We start from the raw sequence: 19,323 nt of genomic DNA on the forward strand, positions 1-19,323 counted from the left end.
GCCGCCGCCGCCATTAGCCCCGAGCTGCCGCGGCCCGGCCCCTCCCCCCCCCCGCGGGCTGCCGGGGCCCGGCCTGGGCATGGAGAGCGGGCCCGGCCCGCGCGGGGACAGGCCCCCCCGGCGGAGACGGAGCAGGGCCAGCGCCCGCCCCCCCGCGCCGGAGGCGGAGACCAGCCCGGGCCGGACCGGGGCCCCCGAGGCCGCCGCCTGCAGCCGGTAGGTGCGGCCCCTCCCCCAGAGCCCGGCTTGCGGGGGGGGCCCAAGGGGGAGCGCCCCTCCCCCCCCAGATCCCGGCTTGCGGGGGGGGAGCCCAAGGAGGAGCGCCCCTCCCCCCCCAGATCCCGGCTTGCGGGGGGGGGCGCCCAAGGGGGAGCGCCCCTCCCCCCCCAGATCCCGGCTTGCGGGGGGGGCCCAAGGGGGAGCGCCCCTCCCCCCCCAGATCCCGGCTTGCGGGGGGGGGCGCCCAAGGAGGAGCGCCCCTCCCCCCCCAGATCCCGGCTTGCGGGGGGGGGGGCCCAAGGGGGAGCGCCCCTCCCCCCCAGATCCCGGCTTGCGGGGGGGGGGCCCAAGGAGGAGCGCCCCTCCCCCCCCAGATCCCGGCTTGCGGGGGGGGGGGGCCCAAGGGGGAGCGCCCCTCCCCCCCCAGATCCCGGCTTGCGGGGGGGGAGCCCAAGGAGGAGCGCCCCTCCCCCCCCAGATCCCGGCTTGCGGGGGGGGGCGCCCAAGGGGGAGCGCCCCTCCCCCCCCAGATCCCGGCTTGCGGGGGGGGCCCAAGGGGGAGCGCCCCTCCCCCCCCAGATCCCGGCTTGCGGGGGGGGGCGCCCAAGGAGGAGCGCCCCTCCCCCCCCAGATCCCGGCTTGCGGGGGGGGCCCAAGGGGGAGCGCCCCTCCCCCCCCAGATCCCGGCTTGCGGGGGGGGGGCCCAAGGAGGAGCGCCCCTCCCCCCCCAGATCCCGGCTTGCGGGGGGGGGCGCCCAAGGGGGAGCGCCCCTCCCCCCCCAGATCCCGGCTTGCGGGGGGGGCCCAAGGGGGAGCGCCCCTCCCCCCCCAGATCCCGGCTTGCGGGGGGGGGGGCCCAAGGAGGAGCGCCCCTCCCCCCCCAGATCCCGGCTTGCGGGGGGGGGCGCCCAAGGGGGAGCGCCCCTCCCCCCCCAGATCCCGGCTTGCGGGGGGGGGCCCAAGGGGGAGCGCCCCTCCCCCCCCAGATCCCGGCTTGCGGGGGGGGCCCAAGGGGGAGCGCCCCTCCCCCCCCAGATCCCGGCTTGCGGGGGGGGGGCCAAGGGGGAGCGCCCCTCCCCCCCAGATCCCGGCTTGCGGGGGGGGCCCAAGGGGGAGCGCCCCTCCCCCCCCAGATCCCGGCTTGCGGGGGGGTGCCCAAGGGGGAGCGCCCCTCCCCCCCCAGATCCCGGCTTGCGGGGGGGGGGGGGGCCCAAGGGGGAGCGCCCCTCCCCCCCCAGATCCCGGCTTGCGGGGGGGGGGGGGGCCCAAGGGGGAGCGCCCCTCTCCCCCCAGATCCCGGCTTGCGGGGGGGGGGGGCCCAAGGGGGAGCGCCCCCCCTAGATCATTTGGTGATGTTGATTTGTCTGTGTTATAATCCACAGCAATGTTTTTGTGATTATGCTATTCCAGGGAGGTGTTCATCTTTGTAGTTAAGTTTCTATCCTGTCGTCATGAAGATATTTGGGAGCACGTATAAACCTTTAATAAATATGCTTTCTTGCCAGCAATTTGCAATAAATTAGACCCCTTTTACCAGGGATCTTAGTTTCCTGTGATTAAACAAACACACACGCACAATTCTCTGTTTTTAAGAAGATGCGAAAATCCACATTTTTCTATCATTAAAATGTAATGCCATGGAGAAGAACCACAGCCTTGTGTGGGCCAAACAGATTCTCTGCCTTCAGAGCTGGGCAACCGGAGCATGGCAGCTGCTGGGCAGGCTCACGGCTCTGAAGGCAGCACTCCTGCCAGCCGTGGAGAAGTAAGGGTGGCGCTACCCAGTGCTTAATCTGTGCCAGCGCTGAACCCTGGAACCTCTAGGCTTGCCAAGTCAGTTAGGAAAGTAACAGAAATGAGGCATGACAGTGATGAAGGCGTTAGGTTGTTGTGTAAGCTGGTGGGACACTTATTTATTATTTGTATTATCGTAGTGTGGCTGTTCCTAACCCTGAACCCCTCTCTGGGCTGTGGCACATTGTGGAGCACGGCTGCCCCTGCGATCCCGTTCTCCCTCCTTCACTCCCTGCTCAGCAGGAGTCTTCCCTTGGCCTCCAGCTGCTCCCTGCCAGTGGCACACACAGTATTATTATGCATTATTAAGTGCCTAGGAAAATATGAATGTGCAGAATGTGTCAGCACGGTCACACCTGTTCACTCCTGCCTCTTTCATTCTGGTGCAATTGAGGCAAAAGCTTTGGCCTCTTTAACAAGTATTAGCAACTATTTTATTGCTTTTTTAAAGTGTGTGTGCAGCAGTTTTTTAAATTCTTGTTAACTTTCATGTGCCTCCCTCCTTTGATTTGCCTGATATACCATGGGCTAAAGTTACTATAATGAATATACAAACAAATTGCCATAATGAATATGCAAATGTTTCAGTGCCCATCCGCCATCCGTTTTGAATGAGTTTGCCAGTCCGTGGTATAAAAAAGGATGGGAGCCACTAATTGTGGTGTTTAGGAGACTTCAACAAACGGAATGAAAAGATTGTTCCTGCTCCAAAGAGCTTGCAATCACAGACAAGACACAACAGGTGGATAGGAGCAGGCTGACTAGAATACAAGGAGACACTGTGACTAGTTTGTGGAAAGGCTGTTTTTTCCTGGCTTTCATCCAAATTACATAGCACTTCTGTTGTGGCAGTCTCCAGAGGCCCCAGGCAGAATCAGGCCATCACTGTACTAGGTGCTGTACAGATACATAGGTATTGATTGGTTGTGTAAGATGACAAAACACATGCAGTGGGCAAGGAAGAGGAAAAAAAACAATCAACTATGCACTGTTATATACAGATTTATTACAAAAAGCAAATTTTCCTCAGAGAGCCTGATTATCATTAACTGGATGGCTTCTTTCAGGCCTCACAAAAGAGATTAGCCTCAAGGAAGATTAGAAAGACAAATAGTGACTCGCAGTGCCCTCCTGGAACTGAGCCATGAAGACAGGGGCAATGCAAGAAGAAACCGTTGTTTCTCCGCTTCTTAAGTCTGGCATCATTGGAGATCAGTGAGCGGGGGAGAGTGTGAGGCATGAGCTCGAGCAGGGCGTGAAGGAAATTGAAGTTGGGGACGCGAAGTTTTACATCTGATGGGGTGCAACAGAAGAGTCACAGGAATGATTCCGAGTAATGCGTGTGTTCGATGTGGTCAGCGCAGCAGGCAAAGACTATCTTGGCAGCTGTATTGAACACAGACTGGGAAAGGATGATGTGGCGGCTAGAGAGGTCAGAAATGAAGGAGTTACTGTGATCATGATGGAAAATAAGGGCCTGGCTGTCAGCACAGAAAGGAAAGGGTGAATTTTCAGGGGAGGGCAGAATGAACAATCTCCTCCCTGAACTATTTTTTCTTCCACTATTTGATCTGAGGAAGTGGGTCTGGCCCACGAAAGCTCATCATCTAATAAACCATCTTGTTAGTCTTTAAAGTGCTACATTGTCCTGCATTTTGCTTCAGCTCCCTGAACTAGTATGAGTCGTCATTGCCTTTTTTTCTTTTTTAAATCCCACCCCCACCCTCCCATACACTCCTCTTCTGCAAGAAGTTCTCCGTTTAGCTCTTAGGTTTATTCATTCTCTCCATTTATCTCGTGCTTTAAATATCTGTTACATTGGATTTTTTATTAGTTTAGCAGCCAAGTAATGCTAGTGGTGTCACCTCTGTCCTTTTCCCCCCTCCTTCCCCTTTCTCTTTATACCCCCTGGCTGTGTCTAGACTGGCCAGTTTTTCCGGAAAATCAGCCGCTTTTCTGGAAAAACTTGCCAGCTGTCTCCACTGGCCACTTGAATTTCCGCAAAAGCACTGACTTCCTACTGTAAGAAATCGGTGCTTTTTGCAGAAATACTATGCTGCTCCTGTTCGGGCAAATGTCCCTTTTGTGCAAAACTTTTGCGCAAAAGGGCCAGTGTAGACAGCTCAGATTTGTTTTCCGCAAAAAAGCCCCATTCGTGAAAATGGCGATCGGGGCTTTTTTGCGGAAAAGCGCGTCTAGATTGGCCAGTGACGCTTTTCCGCAAAAAGTGCTTTTGCGGAAAAGCGTCCGTGCCAATCTAGACGCTCTGTTCCGAAAATGCTTTTAATGGAAAAGTTTTCCATTAAAAGCATTTCCGGAAAATCATGCCAGTCTAGACGTAGCCTGTGACAGGGCTGGATGGATGGAAGGGGGGAGAAGCAGCTCTTAAGAACAAACAAGGGCCCTGGCTAATCAGGGGCAGTCGATATAGCGGCTATAAATCCATTAAGGGCCAGGTGAGCTGATTTCAGGCTGCCATGAGGCCTCTTTAAAAGCCTTCCCTGTGGGAGAGGGTAGAGGAGAGTGGAGGAGGAGAGGAATGAATAACTGATAAGGAGACTCGGAGGAGCTGAGCAGATATTTTGGCCTTGGAAAGGGTTCAGAAAAGGGCAACTAAAATGATGAGGGGTTTGGAACGGGTCCCATATGAGGAGAGGTTAAAGCAACTGGGACTTTTCAGTTTAGAAAAGAGGAGACTGAGGGGGGATAGGATAGAGGTCTATAAAATCATGAGTGGTGTGGAGAGGGCTGATAAAGAAAAGTTATTTATTAGTTCCCATAATAGAAGAACTAGAGGACACCAAATGAAATTAATGGGGAGCAGGTTTAAAACTAATAAAAGAAAGTTCTTCTTCACACAGCGTGTAGTCAACCTGTGGAACTCCTTGCCAGAGGAGGCTGTGAAGGCTAGGACTATAATAGAGTTTAAAGAGAAGCTGGATAAATTCATGGAGGTTAGGTCCATAAAAGGCTATTAGCCAGGGGATAAAATGGTGTCCTTGGCCTCTGTCTGTCAGAGGCTGGAGAGGGATGGCAGGAGACAAATCGCTTGATCATTGTCTTCGGTCCACCCTCTCTGGGGCACCTGGTACTGGCCACTGTCGGTAGACAGGATACTGGGCTAGATGGACCTTTGGTCTGACCCAGTACGGCTGTTCGTATGTTCTTATCAGCGCTGCAGGGGGAGGTAGGGGATCTGACACGGAGTGTTTGGAGGCTCCCATGCCCCCCAGGTGGCCAGAAACTTCAGCCAGGGGCTGAGGAGGACTGTTTACTCAGCCTGGACTGGCCAGGGGCATTGGCCCCAGCACCCCTTTGTTTTGCCAAGAGACAGAAGGCCAAACGCCAAGAAAAGGCAAGTGGGACTTGTACTATGGCCCCTAAACTGCGGGATAGTGGGCAGAACAGGGGTCTGGGACCGAGGAGTGGGACTGACCCTGCCATACCCCTTTCACTGTTCCCTTTACTCTGTGCACTTGTACAGCTGCTCAGGAGAGATTCCAATGCTGCCCAGCTGCACTAGTGGCTCATAGCTAGGTTTGTGTTTCTCCTGGTGGTGCACCTGCCCATGCCTCAGTGGACATAAAATTATTCTGCACATGAATGGAAAAAATTAGAGGAAACATTGCTCCCTTGTGGTTTGTCTGAAATTAGTGATTTAGCTCCTTGGGTCAGAGCTTCCCTTTTATGTATGTTGGGAGGAGCCATTTGGTGGTTGGTAAAATGAGGCACCAGTGCAAGGTTTTCCTTTTCTCTAACTTGGTTGTAACATTAACAAATAAAATGACTTTCCAACTGCCTGGAGAAGTAGTTATTTGTGAACATAATCAGTGTTTGCAGTGCAGCTTTCCAAAAATCTAGACATTTTAAAAAAACCCTTACAGCCACACCGTCCTGTATTATTTTAAGAGAACACTTAACTTGAATCATGAATATGAAATCCTAATTGTTTAAATTATTTTAGAGTCTGTAATTGCACCCAAGTAGTCTTGTCAGTTTTGACAGTCTGTTTTCTTTCCCTGTTGCTTTTGAGCCTCCTTCCATTCTCTGCCTTGGTTCCCTCTTCCTTTCCCCTGTTTGTGTCCTCCCCTGCCTCTCAGGGATCCTTTATCCTCTGGCAAGGGAGACACGCACCACAGCACTTCACTTCATCTGCTGCAGGGAAGAAGCAAAAGAGATAAACCCTATGTCTAACATTAAATCTGTCAGTGACTTCAATTACAAATTCACTGACCTACTTCCTGCATTCTAGCCTTTGTGGATTATTTTTCAGTGAAATTACTTTGAGAACATGACAGTAATTTGAAGGGGTTTCCCAGTCTCTTTAACACTACCTGGATGCATCTAATGATGGATTAAAATTTTTTCATCTATTTTCTTTTTCCATGCTACATTTTTTAAAATTAAATCCTGACCCCTTTGTAATTAATGAGTTTTGTAGTTGCTTTCCATGGAGCCAGGACTTTGCTCTTTGTTGTGAACAAGAAGCAGCATGCCTGATTTTGTATCTTGCCAGCTGATGTCAGCAGAGTTCTGGCAATAGGACAGAATTGTTTAAAAACACACCTTCTGATTCAAAAACAATGAAAATGTAGATTTACTACACCAGGTGGCTTCTACATATTCCCATTCAGCTGTGCTGACAGTGCAGCTCTGGTGGTGGAAGCTAGCGAAATGGGAATTGAAATAGACAATCATAAGGTGAAAGGCCTGCAAAACTACACACAGCCTAGTTACATACACCATAGTAGAGGCTCAAACAAAACCTGTTCCCAAGTTAAAAAAAAGCCATGGGTTGCATCTCCCTATTCTGGGACTCTCAGGTTGTCAACATCCGTGGACCAGCAGGATCACAAATGTTCCTGCACTATAGAGCCCAGCAACAGGGAGGTCTGGCCGTGGGGCAGGAGCATGGTAACAGGACCGGTGACTCATCCAGGAGTCAGGGGGAGGGGTCCGGCCTCCGGGAGCTCTGACCCAGCCACAGCCAGGGAGCTCTGGCCCCAGCTGCGAAGTTCCAGTTCTGGCGCCAGGCAGCTGCGGAGCTCCCTTGCTGCTGCCGGAGCTCTGCAGCTGCCTGGCTCGGTGGCCAGGGAGTTCTGGCTGCAGGCCCAGGTGGCTGCAGAGCTCCGGCCCTGGCAGCAGTTGAGCTGGGGGCAGCTGGAGAGGCCTGGGGGGCTGGGGCCCTAGGTTTGGGGGCAGACGCGCAGTACAAGGCATTAGGGGAAGGGCCTCCCCATGTCTAGCAAATCCCCTTAGGGTGCTGGACCAGAGAGGTCCAACCTGTACAAAAAATGAGTGTTGCTAAAGAGCAGAGTAAAAGAGATGGATAAAGGCAAAAAGGTGTCCTTTCAGAACTGGAATTTAAGTGAAATTAGAAAGGCGCACAAACTCTGGCAAGCCAATTGTCATTAGGCTGGCCTAGGAAGAATTTGAAGAGCAACTAACAAAACACCTTGAACGCTGCATGCAGTTCTAGTTGCCCTCAAAAATATTAGAATTGGAAAAAGTACAGGCAAGTTCAGCAAATGATTAAGGTTACGGAACCGCTTCTGTACGAGGAGAGATTAGAAAGACAGCAGTGGTCAGTGCAACCACCAGCTGACTTGAGAAGGATAGGATAGGTCTGTAAAAGCACCTACATTATGGAGAAAGTGAATGGGGAAGAGCTATGTCACGAGAGCTAGAGCTCACCTGATTAAATTAATAGGCAAGTGGATTTAAAACCAAAAAACAGTAACTCACACAATATGCAGTCAACGGGGTCACAGAGTGCCAAACTTACAACTGCATTCAGAAAAGAATTAGACAAGTGTTTGGTGAATGGGTCCATTAATGGCTATTAGCCAAGATGGTCACAGACATAACGGACGGACACATTATCAATAAACTACAGCCTATATTGGAACAGGATACCATACTCAAAGAGGCTCTGGGAGACAGACCCATAATCTCCTATAGACAACCACCTAACCTCAAGATGATTCTTACCAACCACCACAGGACATACCACACTAATACCAACCCTGGTACCTTCCCTTGCAACAAACCCCGTTGTCTGCTTTGTCCACATATTCATTCTGCTGATACCATTATTGGACCTAACCAAGTGAGTTATAAGATCAAGAACACATATTCCTGCGCATCCAGAAATATAATCTATGCTATCATGTGCCAAAAGTGTCCGTCTGCTATGTACAGTGGACAAACATCTCAGACACTTCGCCAAAGGATTAATGCCCACAAAACAGATATCAGACAAGATCACAAAGAGAAAACAGTTTCTTGCCATTTTAACCAGAAAGGACACTCTCTCAATGACTTAACCACCTGCATTCTGCTACAAAGACCTTTTACATCTGCACTTGAAAGGGAATCCTCTGAACTGTCATTCATTTTAAAATTCGACACTTTCCAACAAGGACTTAACAAACATTTGAACTATCTCACCCATTACCAAGATAGTTTCCCCAATTATCACCTCTAATACCATTAACTCACAAACATCCCACTCTCCCTACCTCTAATATCATCAATTCACAGACACTTACCTTCCTTCCTCCCCCCCCCCACATCCCCCTCCTGTTCTGCAATGTGATTTGTCATATTTGTTCATTTTTTTTAATTGTATCCTTTGGTATATATGGTTGTATGGACTACTTTCTTCCACTATTTGATCTGAGGAAGTGGGTCTGGCCCACGAAAGCTCATCATCTAATAAACCATCTTGTTAGTCTTTAAAGTGCTACATTGTCCTGCATTTTGCTTCAACTACCCCAGACTAACATGGCTACATTTCTATCACTATTCTACAGACATAACGGATTGTCTGAGTGCCACATAACCTTTGAGTGCCAGGCACTGGAACTGGGCAACAGGAAATGGATCACTCAGAATTCCCTGTTCTGTTAATTCCCTCTGAAGCGTCTGACATTTCCCATTGTCAGAAGACCGGTTACTGGGCTAGATGGACCATTGGCCAAACCCAGAATTCCTGTTCTGTTGTCAACAACAGCCCGTTGCATAATCTGTTCATGCTACAGTTAAAAATATTCTTAGGGTGAGTGTATTACTGATGGCTTGCAACATATTGCCATTTTATAATGGTGTGAAACTCTGGGTGGGTAAAACTATCCTGGCTGAAGCTAGAATATCTTAGTCCTGTGAATTTAAGGATAAGCCCAGGATCCTTCCCAAATGGCCATTCTACTCACATCAACTCAGAATTCTTCCTGTACAAGAATAAATATCCAGGCACCTCTCACTTACCTCAGAGGATCCTCAACATCATGGGCAATATCTCGTGGAAAAGACCTTTCAATCCTAGATGCTCTTAGACTAGAACATAAGAGCAGCCGTACTGGGTCAGCCCAAAGGTCCATCTAGTCCAGTATCCTGTCTGCTGACAGTGGCCAATGCCAGATGCCCCAGGGGAGGGATCACAACAGGGACTCAAGTGATTCCTCATTTGTCACCCATTTCCAGCCTCTGACAAACAGGCTAGGGACACCATTCTTACCCATCCTGGCTAATTGCCATTGATGGACCTAACCTCCATGAATTTATCTAGCTCTTTTTTGAACCCTGTTAAAGTCCCGGACTTCACAACATCCTCTGGCAAGGAGTTCCACAGGTTGATTGTGTACTGCGTGAAGGCTAGTACTATGAGTAGCAGCACTGGCTGGTCCCTCTCTCAACCAGGAACGTAATGGCTGAAATGCCAAAATATCTGAATTGGAAGTTAAACATTTAAAAAAAACTGTACTGAAAAGACATAGTTTGGAATGTGCCCTCTACTTTGTCATGATGCATCTCTCTGATTATATTAATAAATAGAAAGCAGTGCAACTTAAATAGGGGGTGAAAAACCTACTAGTGTAACTAGAATACAGAGAATCTCAGAACATGCAATTAAAAATGCGAGACTTTACAAAAAGACCTAATGTTACTTAAGGAAAGGGTGCTTGCTGTGAATGTTTGGCCACTGTGTAAAAGAGGGGGTGCAACTAAATTTTCTTCCACTGGGTGTCACTATAAGACAGTGATGCTGATATTTTAGAGTAATTAAAAGCTCGGTGTTTTCTTTGCTGTGCTTGCTTGTACTTTGAACAATGTTTATGTTAAACATTCAGCGGTTGGACTGCATGTGGATTTCATTTGATTTTTACTAATAAGAGATAGTGTAGTTAGGTTTTTTCCAGTGTAAAAACAAAAACCACCTTTTTAAACATAGTGGTAGAAATAGCTTCTTTCCCTTCCCCATCGCATGATTATTTTTTTCATGACAATTCTTTCTTATGACCAGCTTCTTTCTAACCCACACTGTCTGGCACCAGTTAAAGGTGACTTGCAAAGGTAACCTGAAAATTAAGCCAAGGATAGAAATATGCGCTAACCACCCTAAGCGCTTTGGGGGCGGGGGAGGAAGAATGTAGCCAGGCATGGGGTGTTGATCACATACGTCTAAACTTATAAATAAAAGAAAATCTTTAGTACATTCTGCTGTGTGGCTCCAGCATAAATCCTTCTGGTTGTGGCACTGAGACAAAACTCTGCTATTGCATAATCAGTACGTAAGGTTACAATCAAAGTGTTTTTGCAAATGAGACCTTTTTTTGCAATGATGTCCATGTTTTGGTTGGTGAGGACACTCCATGCGTGTTACTGTGTTTGCTCACTTTACACCTGCGGGTCTCAACATGTGAGATTTTTGTGAGAGCCCAACTGACTTTCAGTGTGGATTGTGCTCCTGAGTCATTTACGCTCTTCAGAAGATTCCAGCCCATTTTGCAAGCCATGTCTGTGTGATTTCCTCTGCATTAGGAGCTTTGTACTCTGTGTGTGTACAGGATAGGACGCCCTGGTGAGAGGGTATATTACTAAATTCATTTTATTACTGATGGGGAAAAGACAGTGACTGAACTGAGGGTCATGCACAGGGCTCGACATATCGCTGAATCTACTCACCCGTGGCGAGCAGATTTCAGCTGGTCACCCCCTTTACCAGCGGGGCGCGCATGCGCAATGCGGGTATTGCGCATGCGCAGTGCGGGGCTGGCGAGTAGATTTCGCTGCCATTTATCAAGACCTGGTCATGCAAAAATTCTGGCTGTCAGTTTATTGCACAAACAGCTATTCAGCATTGCCTTTACTTCCTCACCTAAGTGGTTGCATATTACAGGCAGTCCCCGAGTTAGGAGGCAGCGGGGCGTGAGGGGAGGTGGCTCTACACCCATGCTGGTTCCTGGGGAGAAGCAATTTACTACATTCAAATGGCAACAAAACATATTAGCATTTGATCAAGATGCTTGCAAGCAGATGAAACCCTGGGGTGCGTAGACCTAAGAGTTCACTTCAGTGTGATCAGGCAGGTATTAGCAATGAACTCTCGAGGTATTTACTTCTTTAGACCCTTTAACAAACAAGTTATTGCTGGTTACTTATCTTATATTAGTTAGTTCTTAGCTGAAGGCAGTTCACCCTTATTTCCAGTCCTAATTCAGATGAGATTTAGATCTCCTTTCTTCCCTATTTCTTCCTGACCGTTTTTCCTTTTCCTTTGGATTCATATAGGCCCTAACTTTGGAAATAACTGCGAGGATGGGAAAGTCCATGTTGACTCTTTGTAAGGCATAGTCTCTCTTATTTAAAAACCTTTGCACTCAGCCCTGTCAGTCAGAGGCCACTTTTTAGACTCATCTCTTATTTCATTAGTCATCCCTTCTGGCCTTAGAACTCTTCCCTTTCAAGGCCTTTCTTTTGCCTGCTAGTTAGTGTCTTTACAACACATCGCTTTAGCCAACCGTAAGCTAACTTCAGTTCTTTACTGCTGGGCAAGACAATAGCCGATGAAATTCCATGTTGATAACTGTAAACTAATGCGTGGCTGGAAAGTATAATCCAACTATATGCACAAAATCTGCTCCTTGTGCATGCGCCTTGTCGGGGCGGGGCAGCTTGCGTGTTCTTATGATCCCGGGAGCTATGCCGGCAGGAGCTTAGTGCTCCTGGTAGGTTCAACCAAGCCGGAAAGGTCAAGGGGGGAGGAGCCAGACTAAGCATGCACACCGATCTTCCAAGGCTAACAATCCTGACCTAGAAAAAGTTTTTGTTACGGAAACAGCAACAAAGAATTCCTTCATGTGTGACGGCCTTCCACAGTCGCTTACAGTGACTTGTATGACTGCCAGTGGTGAAAGCAGAAATGAAGCTACGGACATGAAGATGGTAGTCCTGAGCGCCAAGATTAAGACCAGAATTGGGTTCTGGAATGACCGTACCATGTATGAAACGGGTACGCTTGCACAGATTGCAACGAAACGTTACGAACTCAAATCAGGACCTGCGTGCACAGTGCAAACAAGACAACATGACTACCATCATTATGAAAAGATGCTGGAGATGGATTGGGCACGTGCTCAGGAAAGATGGAAGCTCTGTCACAAAGGTTGCTGTGCGCTGGACCCCTGAAGGGAAGCAGAAATGAGGACGACCCAAGACAACATGGCGTCGGACTGTTGAAGTGGAAATGAAGAGCATGAATCACACTTAGGGCACTATTGAGAGACTGGCCAGAGACAGACAGAAGTGGTGTGGATAGTTCTCTGAAAACATCAACTCAGTGTGCAACAACTGCCAGAGTGTTAAGAACCATTACGAAATGACAGATAAGACCATGCCACTGTATACATTAAGGATGTTAAATTTAGATTAATTAACTAATCAAATAGTCGATGGGATTTCTATTTGATTAGTCTATAAGGGCGCCTCTACCTTTGAGCTGTAGCAAGAGTCTGGTCGGCTCAAACACTGGTTCAAAAGTAGAAGCCCTGCAGGAAGCCAGGGGCCAGTGCGGGGACTCTTGCTAGCCCCGTGCTCCCTGCAGCGTCTCAGCAGGGGCTCCTGTATAGTTCAGAAGGAAGCCCTGCAGGGAGCGCAGGTCCAGGTCACCCAAGGAAATGGATAGGCAGCAGGTTCAAACCAAACCTAATGAAGCGCTTCTTCATGCTGTGCACAGTCGGCCTGTGGAATGCATTGCCAGCAGACCTCATGAAGGCCAAAAGTATAAGTGGGTTCAGAAAATAATTAGGTAAGTTCTTGAAGGACAGGTCCATCAATGGCTGCTAGCCAAGATGGTCACAGGGACATAGCTCCATGCCCTGGGTCTCTAAACCTCTGACTGCTAGAACTGGGAGTGGACAACAGGATGGGCCACTAGAGAAATTGCTTTTCTAGTCAGTCTCTCTGAAACATTGGCACGGAGCCGTGCAGTGCGGCTGCTGTGGTGGGGGGGAGGCCCCGAGGCCCAGCAATTTAAAAACACCCAGGGCTCCTAGTCCTCACCATTACTGCTGTGGTGGCAACCAAAGCCCTGGACCCTCTAAATTGCCTCTGGAGCCCCACACAGCGTGGTCCAGGCAACACTGAGAGCTGCGCCTGCCCCTTCAGCCCGAGGCTCCACCCCTTCTGGGGGGCCCAGAGCGGAGCCCCTTCTTGCTCAGGGCATGGCAAAATCTGTCGCCAGCCCTGGAATCCGAAGACAGGATACTGGCTAGACCCATGGTCCCCAACGCGGTGCCCGCGGGCGCCATGGCGCCCGCCGGGGGATTTCTGGGCGCCCGCTGGAACATCTGGGTTGGCCCCGCCCCCGGCGCGCGGCACACGCATGGTGCCGGCTCCAGGCCCGGGACGCATGGGCGGCCCCTCCCCTGGTCGCACGGCACATGCGCAGGGCCGGCCCGGGGCGCGTGGGCAGCCCCAGCCCCGGCCCCAGGGCACATGTGTGGTGCCGGCCTGGGGCGTGTGGCTCGTGGGCGGCCCCGGGCGCACGGCACATGCGCAGTGCCGCGCCCGGCTCCCGGGCGCCCGGCTCGTGGGTGGCCCCGCCCCCGGGCGCCCGGCTCGTGGGTGGCCCCGCCCCCGGGCGCCCGGCTCGTGGGTGGCCCCGCCCCCGGGCGCCCGGCAGCCACGCAACGTTGGGGACCACTGGGCTAGACAGACCACTGGTTTGACCTAGTGTGGCAATTCTCATGGTCCCTCCTGCCAGCTAAAACACTTGTCCAAGCCTCTCTGCCCCCATTTTCCATCCTAGTTACTGCTGCCACCTTCCTTTGGCCTCCCAAGAAGCTGTGTTGCTTTCTGTCTATACAAAATGATATGGGCAGCTGTATCTTCCTTGCTCATTGGCCCAGTCTCTGAATCCTTCCACTGGCTCCTCGCTTAATCCTGTGCCGTTCCAGAGTCTTATCCTAGCATTTCAGCCCTTCCACGGCTCTGTGTCTCTGTCTGTATGATCAGGTGCTCAAATGGCACAGAGCGCAGGACTGGGACAGCAGATGAAGGAAGGGAGTGTTGAGGAGACTGGGAGCTAGGCATGTACGAGGAGGAAGGCTATTCTGGGAGCAAAAGGCAGCATGGGATAGTCACAAGAGAAATGAGGAGACACCAGCTGTGTCTCAGCACAAAAGTTGCTTCAGTTTAACACAAATCTCTCTTACCAGTCGAATAAAAACCGCACAAACTCTGTGTGTCCTAATAGGCCTGCTGCTGACTTAGTGATCTAGCATATCTGCCAGCAGTGACTGTCAACACCATTTGTTTCATTGTTGACATGCGGAGTTGCCTAGAAACCCAGCAATAAGAGGTGGGTGCTTACTTACCTTGCACGAGGTAAGAACAGAGGTAAAAGGAAGCAGGCACGCCTCATGCGCAGCTCCAGCAAGAGCTAGTTGAGCTGTGGTAAAAGCCAGCAGGGAGCTATTTCAAGAGCTGGCAGGGATCCGGGTTGCAATAGGATAGTGCCTGTAAGAAATGTTAAGTTAGGATGCATCTACCTTGCAGGGCTTAACTCAAAATAAGCTATGCAAATTGAGCTATGGCAATGGTGTAGCTTATTTCAAATTTGGGAGTGTCTACACAGCACTTATTTCAAAATAGAGCACTCTTTCCCCCTACCTCCCTTACTCCTCGTACAATGAGTGCTACAGGAGTTGGAGTAAGAAGTCCTCTAGCTTGACAGTATTTTGACACTTTCAACATAACTGCCTTCTGTGTAGATGCAGGCTAAGTTATTTTGGAATAGCGTTGCAGTGTAGACGTATAAGAAAATAATGCGAAAAGGACTCTCCCAAGAGAAAGCAACCCATATTCAATAGAAATACTTTTCTTATAAGGCTAAGGTATATCTTTAATTCATCAGAGTTTTAAAACATGAGGTCATTGTGCTGCCATGCCACCCACGCTCTACTGTCTGTGTTTATCTGAACCTCATCTGCTTAAATTGTACAGATGCTGCACTTAACAGCCCCACCCAGCAACGCTTTTCCGCCCAACCCTCAGGCTTGTATTCTCCTTGGCCTTCAGTAGCTTCTAATTTTTCCATCTCCCTTTCAGCGTCCCCCCTGCTCTGTATAGCACATGGGACCCAATGTTTGTCTGTTACGCTGTCCTTAATCCACATGCCCAAATCAGATCTCACTTCTGCTCATAGGTCCCATTCTCTCTACCCTCCAAAGCAAGCTGGATGCTCCTTTGCTAGCCGCTCCCAGGATCAGCAGGTGAATTTTAGTTTCCCAGCAGGATGGGGGTGGGAGAAGGATGGCCCCACACAGCAGCAACTGATGTGCCTCCTAAGCAGGAAGCAGCGGTGGCATGATCCTTCCTGTCCCCCCCCAAGCTGAGTGCCACTGTGTACGTAGACTGGGCGGGCACTCAGTGTAAATAAAGATTGTCTGGATTGGGGGATGTAAAGTCCTGTTTCAAATGTTAAACTATGTTTAAGTGGCCCACGGCGCAGGTGGGGGCTTGTCTGGCCAAGGGCTGGTTAACCGGGTACCTCGGTAAGCATGCTGGCAAGGCAATGCTTACCAGCTAACTCTTTACCTCCCTACTCTGGATTGCTTCCGATCCAAGCAAATGTTGTTTGTTTTTTATAAAATAAATCCACATACTGTGCTCTAGTTATCACAAATCCCCTGCTCTAATGCTGTACAAAGGGTACTGAGTGCTTTTTATGGACAACAGTTCCTTTTTAACTATACCAGCATAGTTAAAGCAGCACTCCTGGTGTAGATATACTGGTATGCAGCAGGGATGTGAATGGTTAACCTGTGGGCTGGAGCAGCCCCCCGCCTGACATGGGCTCCAGCCCGGCAGGGCCCGCCATGGTCGGGGGTACTACAGCCAGTCCGGCTGGAACAGTCCCTGCTCATGCTGCAACCCTGCCAGAGCAGCTCGGGCCTGGCGTGTTGGGGTTAGAGGCGCTGTGGGGTCCCCCATCCTGTCCACCTTTGTTTAGGCAATTAACCGATTAAATATAATGTTTGTGATTAACTGATTAAATGGGATTTTACATCCCTAATATACAGGTGCCTTTTCTTGGTATAGCTTATTCCTGAACAAGAATGGGAATAAGCTACATTGTGTATGATGCCTTACATCAGGTTAGCTGCATCTACGCTGGTGGTGTATTATTAAGTTGTTTTAATTACTTAAACCACTAACTGAAATAGTTATGCAGGTTGGACCTCCCTGGTCCTGCGCCCTCAGGACCTGACTGGTCCCAGATGAAAGATTATTCTGGACTAGGGGATATCGTTTCAGGTCCCCTGCTTCCTGCTTCCTCTGTGCCATCCTCCCACCTGGCTTCCTGGCCCTCCATAGCCCATCTGAGCCATGCATCAGCTCCTGGCGGGCCCCCTCCCCTGCATCCCAGCTGAGCTGTGCGCCAGCTCCCGCCCCCTCTCCCGCAGCCCAGTTGAGTCATGGCGCCCACCCCGCTGCAGTGTGCCGGGACAAATCTGTGGTCATGCTGGACCACGGATGTTAGTGGACTGGAGAATCCCGGATTTTAGAGGTGCAACATGTACCAGTGCGAAATCGGTGTAGACCAGGCCTTAAATAAGAGAGAGTCTGTGCCATCCAGCTTTAAAAGTGAGTCTGAACTGGTCTCTTGTGATGGCTTCTTATGTGTTTTTGAATCAAAACTTGTTCCCACAAGAACTCAAAATATCTTCTCTAGTTTTGAATATAAACATTCTCAGCTGGCATAGCACGTGGAGTGGAAATCTTGCTTTTGTGTGTTCTGGGCACATTGAATTAGTTGGTCCTTCTTAGTCTCCCATGAGAGCATTCAAAATAGAGACTTGAGGCTTAAGTGGAGAAAGTCACATAAAATACAGCTAATACCAGCTAATTCTGGAACACGCTTTTTGCCCTCTTACTGGAAATTTTCCACTGGTCTGAAGTTCACTGGAAACACAAATAAGTTTTAAGACCATGTTTGGGCTACAAACTTTTGTTGATGCAAATGATGATGGCACACAGTTGTCAATGTCTGTGTGTCGCTTGTGCACATGTATGCCTGCCTGTATTAGAGCAGTACATACTCACCAGGAAATGCACGTGAGGATGCAATGTGCATCACTAATGAGTATCCTAGTGCAGTGTTTCTCAAACTTTTTTATAAAGTACCCCTTTAAAAAAAAAAAAAAAAGTACCCCCAGTACCTACAGTTTTCAGACACACCATTTTTTTTTCTACCATTGCAACACATTTGTTTAAACAACTTAATCATAGCCAGGCGGGCGATGAAATTTTTGGGTGTAAAAAGTACAAAAATAATTAAAGCGCTGTAAAACTTAAAACAAAACTTCAGGTTTCTCCAAATTTCAGTTGTTGACGTACCCCCCAGACTTCTCTTAAGTACCCCAAAGGGAACTCGTACCACTGGTTGAGAAACGTTGTCGTAGTGTGCCGGGCTCTGCTGCCTGCTGCAATGTCTTTTGGGAGCTTTTTTTGCTGTTCTCTGGGTAGAACTGAATTGGGCCTGGATCTCTGGGAGCTAGAGGTCCAGTTCTCTCTGACAGAAGTTCTGTGCTGGGAAGCTCTGTTCTGCTCTCAGCGGTGCTGTAAGTACAGGACACATGATCCTCTGGGATGTGCGGGGCTGCGGGAAGGACTGCAGGATTAAGGTTTCTCTGATGGCAGATTAAGGGACATTCATAGAATCATAGAATACTAGGATTGGAAGGGACCTCGAGAGGTCATCGAGTCCAGTCCCCTGCCCTCATGGCAGGACCAAATACTGTCTAGACCATCCCTGAGAGACATTTATCTAACCTACTCTTAAATATCTCCAGAGATGGAGATACCACAACCTCCATCTACCCTGACAGTTAGGAACTTTTTCCTAATGTCCAACCTAAACCTCCCTTGTTGCAGTCCATTGCTGCTTGTTCTATCCTCAGAGGCCAAAATGAAAAGTTTTCTCCCTCCTCCTTATGACACCCTTTTAGATTCCTGAAAACTGCTATCATGTCCCCCCTCAATCTTCTCTTTTCTAAACCAAATAAACCCAATTCTTTCAGCCTTCCCTCATAGGTCATGTTCTCTAGACCTTTCATCATTCTCGTTGCTCTTCTCTGGACCGTCTCCAATTTCTCCACATCCTTCTTGAAATGCGGTGCCCAGAACTGACACAATACTCCAACTGAGGCCTAACTAATGCAGCGTAGAGCGGAAGAATGACTTCTCGTGTCTTGCTCACAACACACCTGTTAATGCATCCCAGAATCATGTTTGCTTTTTTTGCAACAGCATCACACTGCTGACTCATATTCAGCTTGTGGTCCACTATGACCCCTAGATCCCTTTCTGCCGTACTCCTTCCTAGACAGTCGCTTCCCATTCTGTATGTATGAAACTGATTGTTCCTTTCTAAGTGGAGCACTTTGCATTTGTCTTTATTAAACTTTATCCTGTTTACCTCTGACCATTTCTCCAATTTGTCCAGATCATTTTGAATTATGACTCTATCCTCCAAATTAGTCGCAACCCCTTCCAGCTTGGAATCATCTGCAAACTTAATAAGCGTACTTTCTATGCCAATATCTAAATCGTTGATGAAGATATTGAACAGAGCCGGTCCCAAAACAGACTCCTGCAGAACCCCACTAGTTCTACCTTTCCAGCAGGATTGTGAACCATTAATAACTACTCTCTGAATACAGTTATCCAGCCAGTTGTGGAAAAATAATTTAGGATTGATAGTGGCAGTTAAGGTGCAGCTGCAGACGATGGAGCAGTTTCTTGTGGAACTGAGAAATGAGCACTGATTAGGAGGGTTTCATGATCATGCAAGTTATGGATGTAAAATCCTGTTTAAACAGGTAAAAGCAGTGCTGTCACTTCAGTTAGCCATTGAGCCAATTAAGGGGGCCAGCAGGGGTCTGGTTAGAGCAGCCTCCGCTACAGGCAGGGGCTGATCTAGCCCAGCTGCTCCTGGCCCCTGTGTGGGGGGCCCCCCACCAC

At 49.5% G+C, this 19,323-nt stretch overlaps 1 protein-coding gene across 1 annotated transcript in view; it reads left to right on the plus strand.

Moving 5' to 3' along the window:
* NET1 (neuroepithelial cell transforming 1) overlaps nt 1–19,323 on the plus strand; it is a 59,762-nt gene continuing 40,439 nt past the window's right edge. The window contains exon 1 of the mRNA XM_075925038.1: nt 1–216. Within this exon, the coding sequence (XP_075781153.1) occupies nt 80–216 (137 nt within the window). The 5' untranslated portion in view covers nt 1–79. The remainder of the gene's footprint in view (nt 217–19,323) is intronic.

The sequence above is a fragment of the Pelodiscus sinensis genome, chromosome 1 (assembly GCF_049634645.1).
Source record: "Pelodiscus sinensis isolate JC-2024 chromosome 1, ASM4963464v1, whole genome shotgun sequence".
In the NCBI taxonomy this organism is placed as follows: Eukaryota; Metazoa; Chordata; order Testudines; family Trionychidae; genus Pelodiscus; species Pelodiscus sinensis.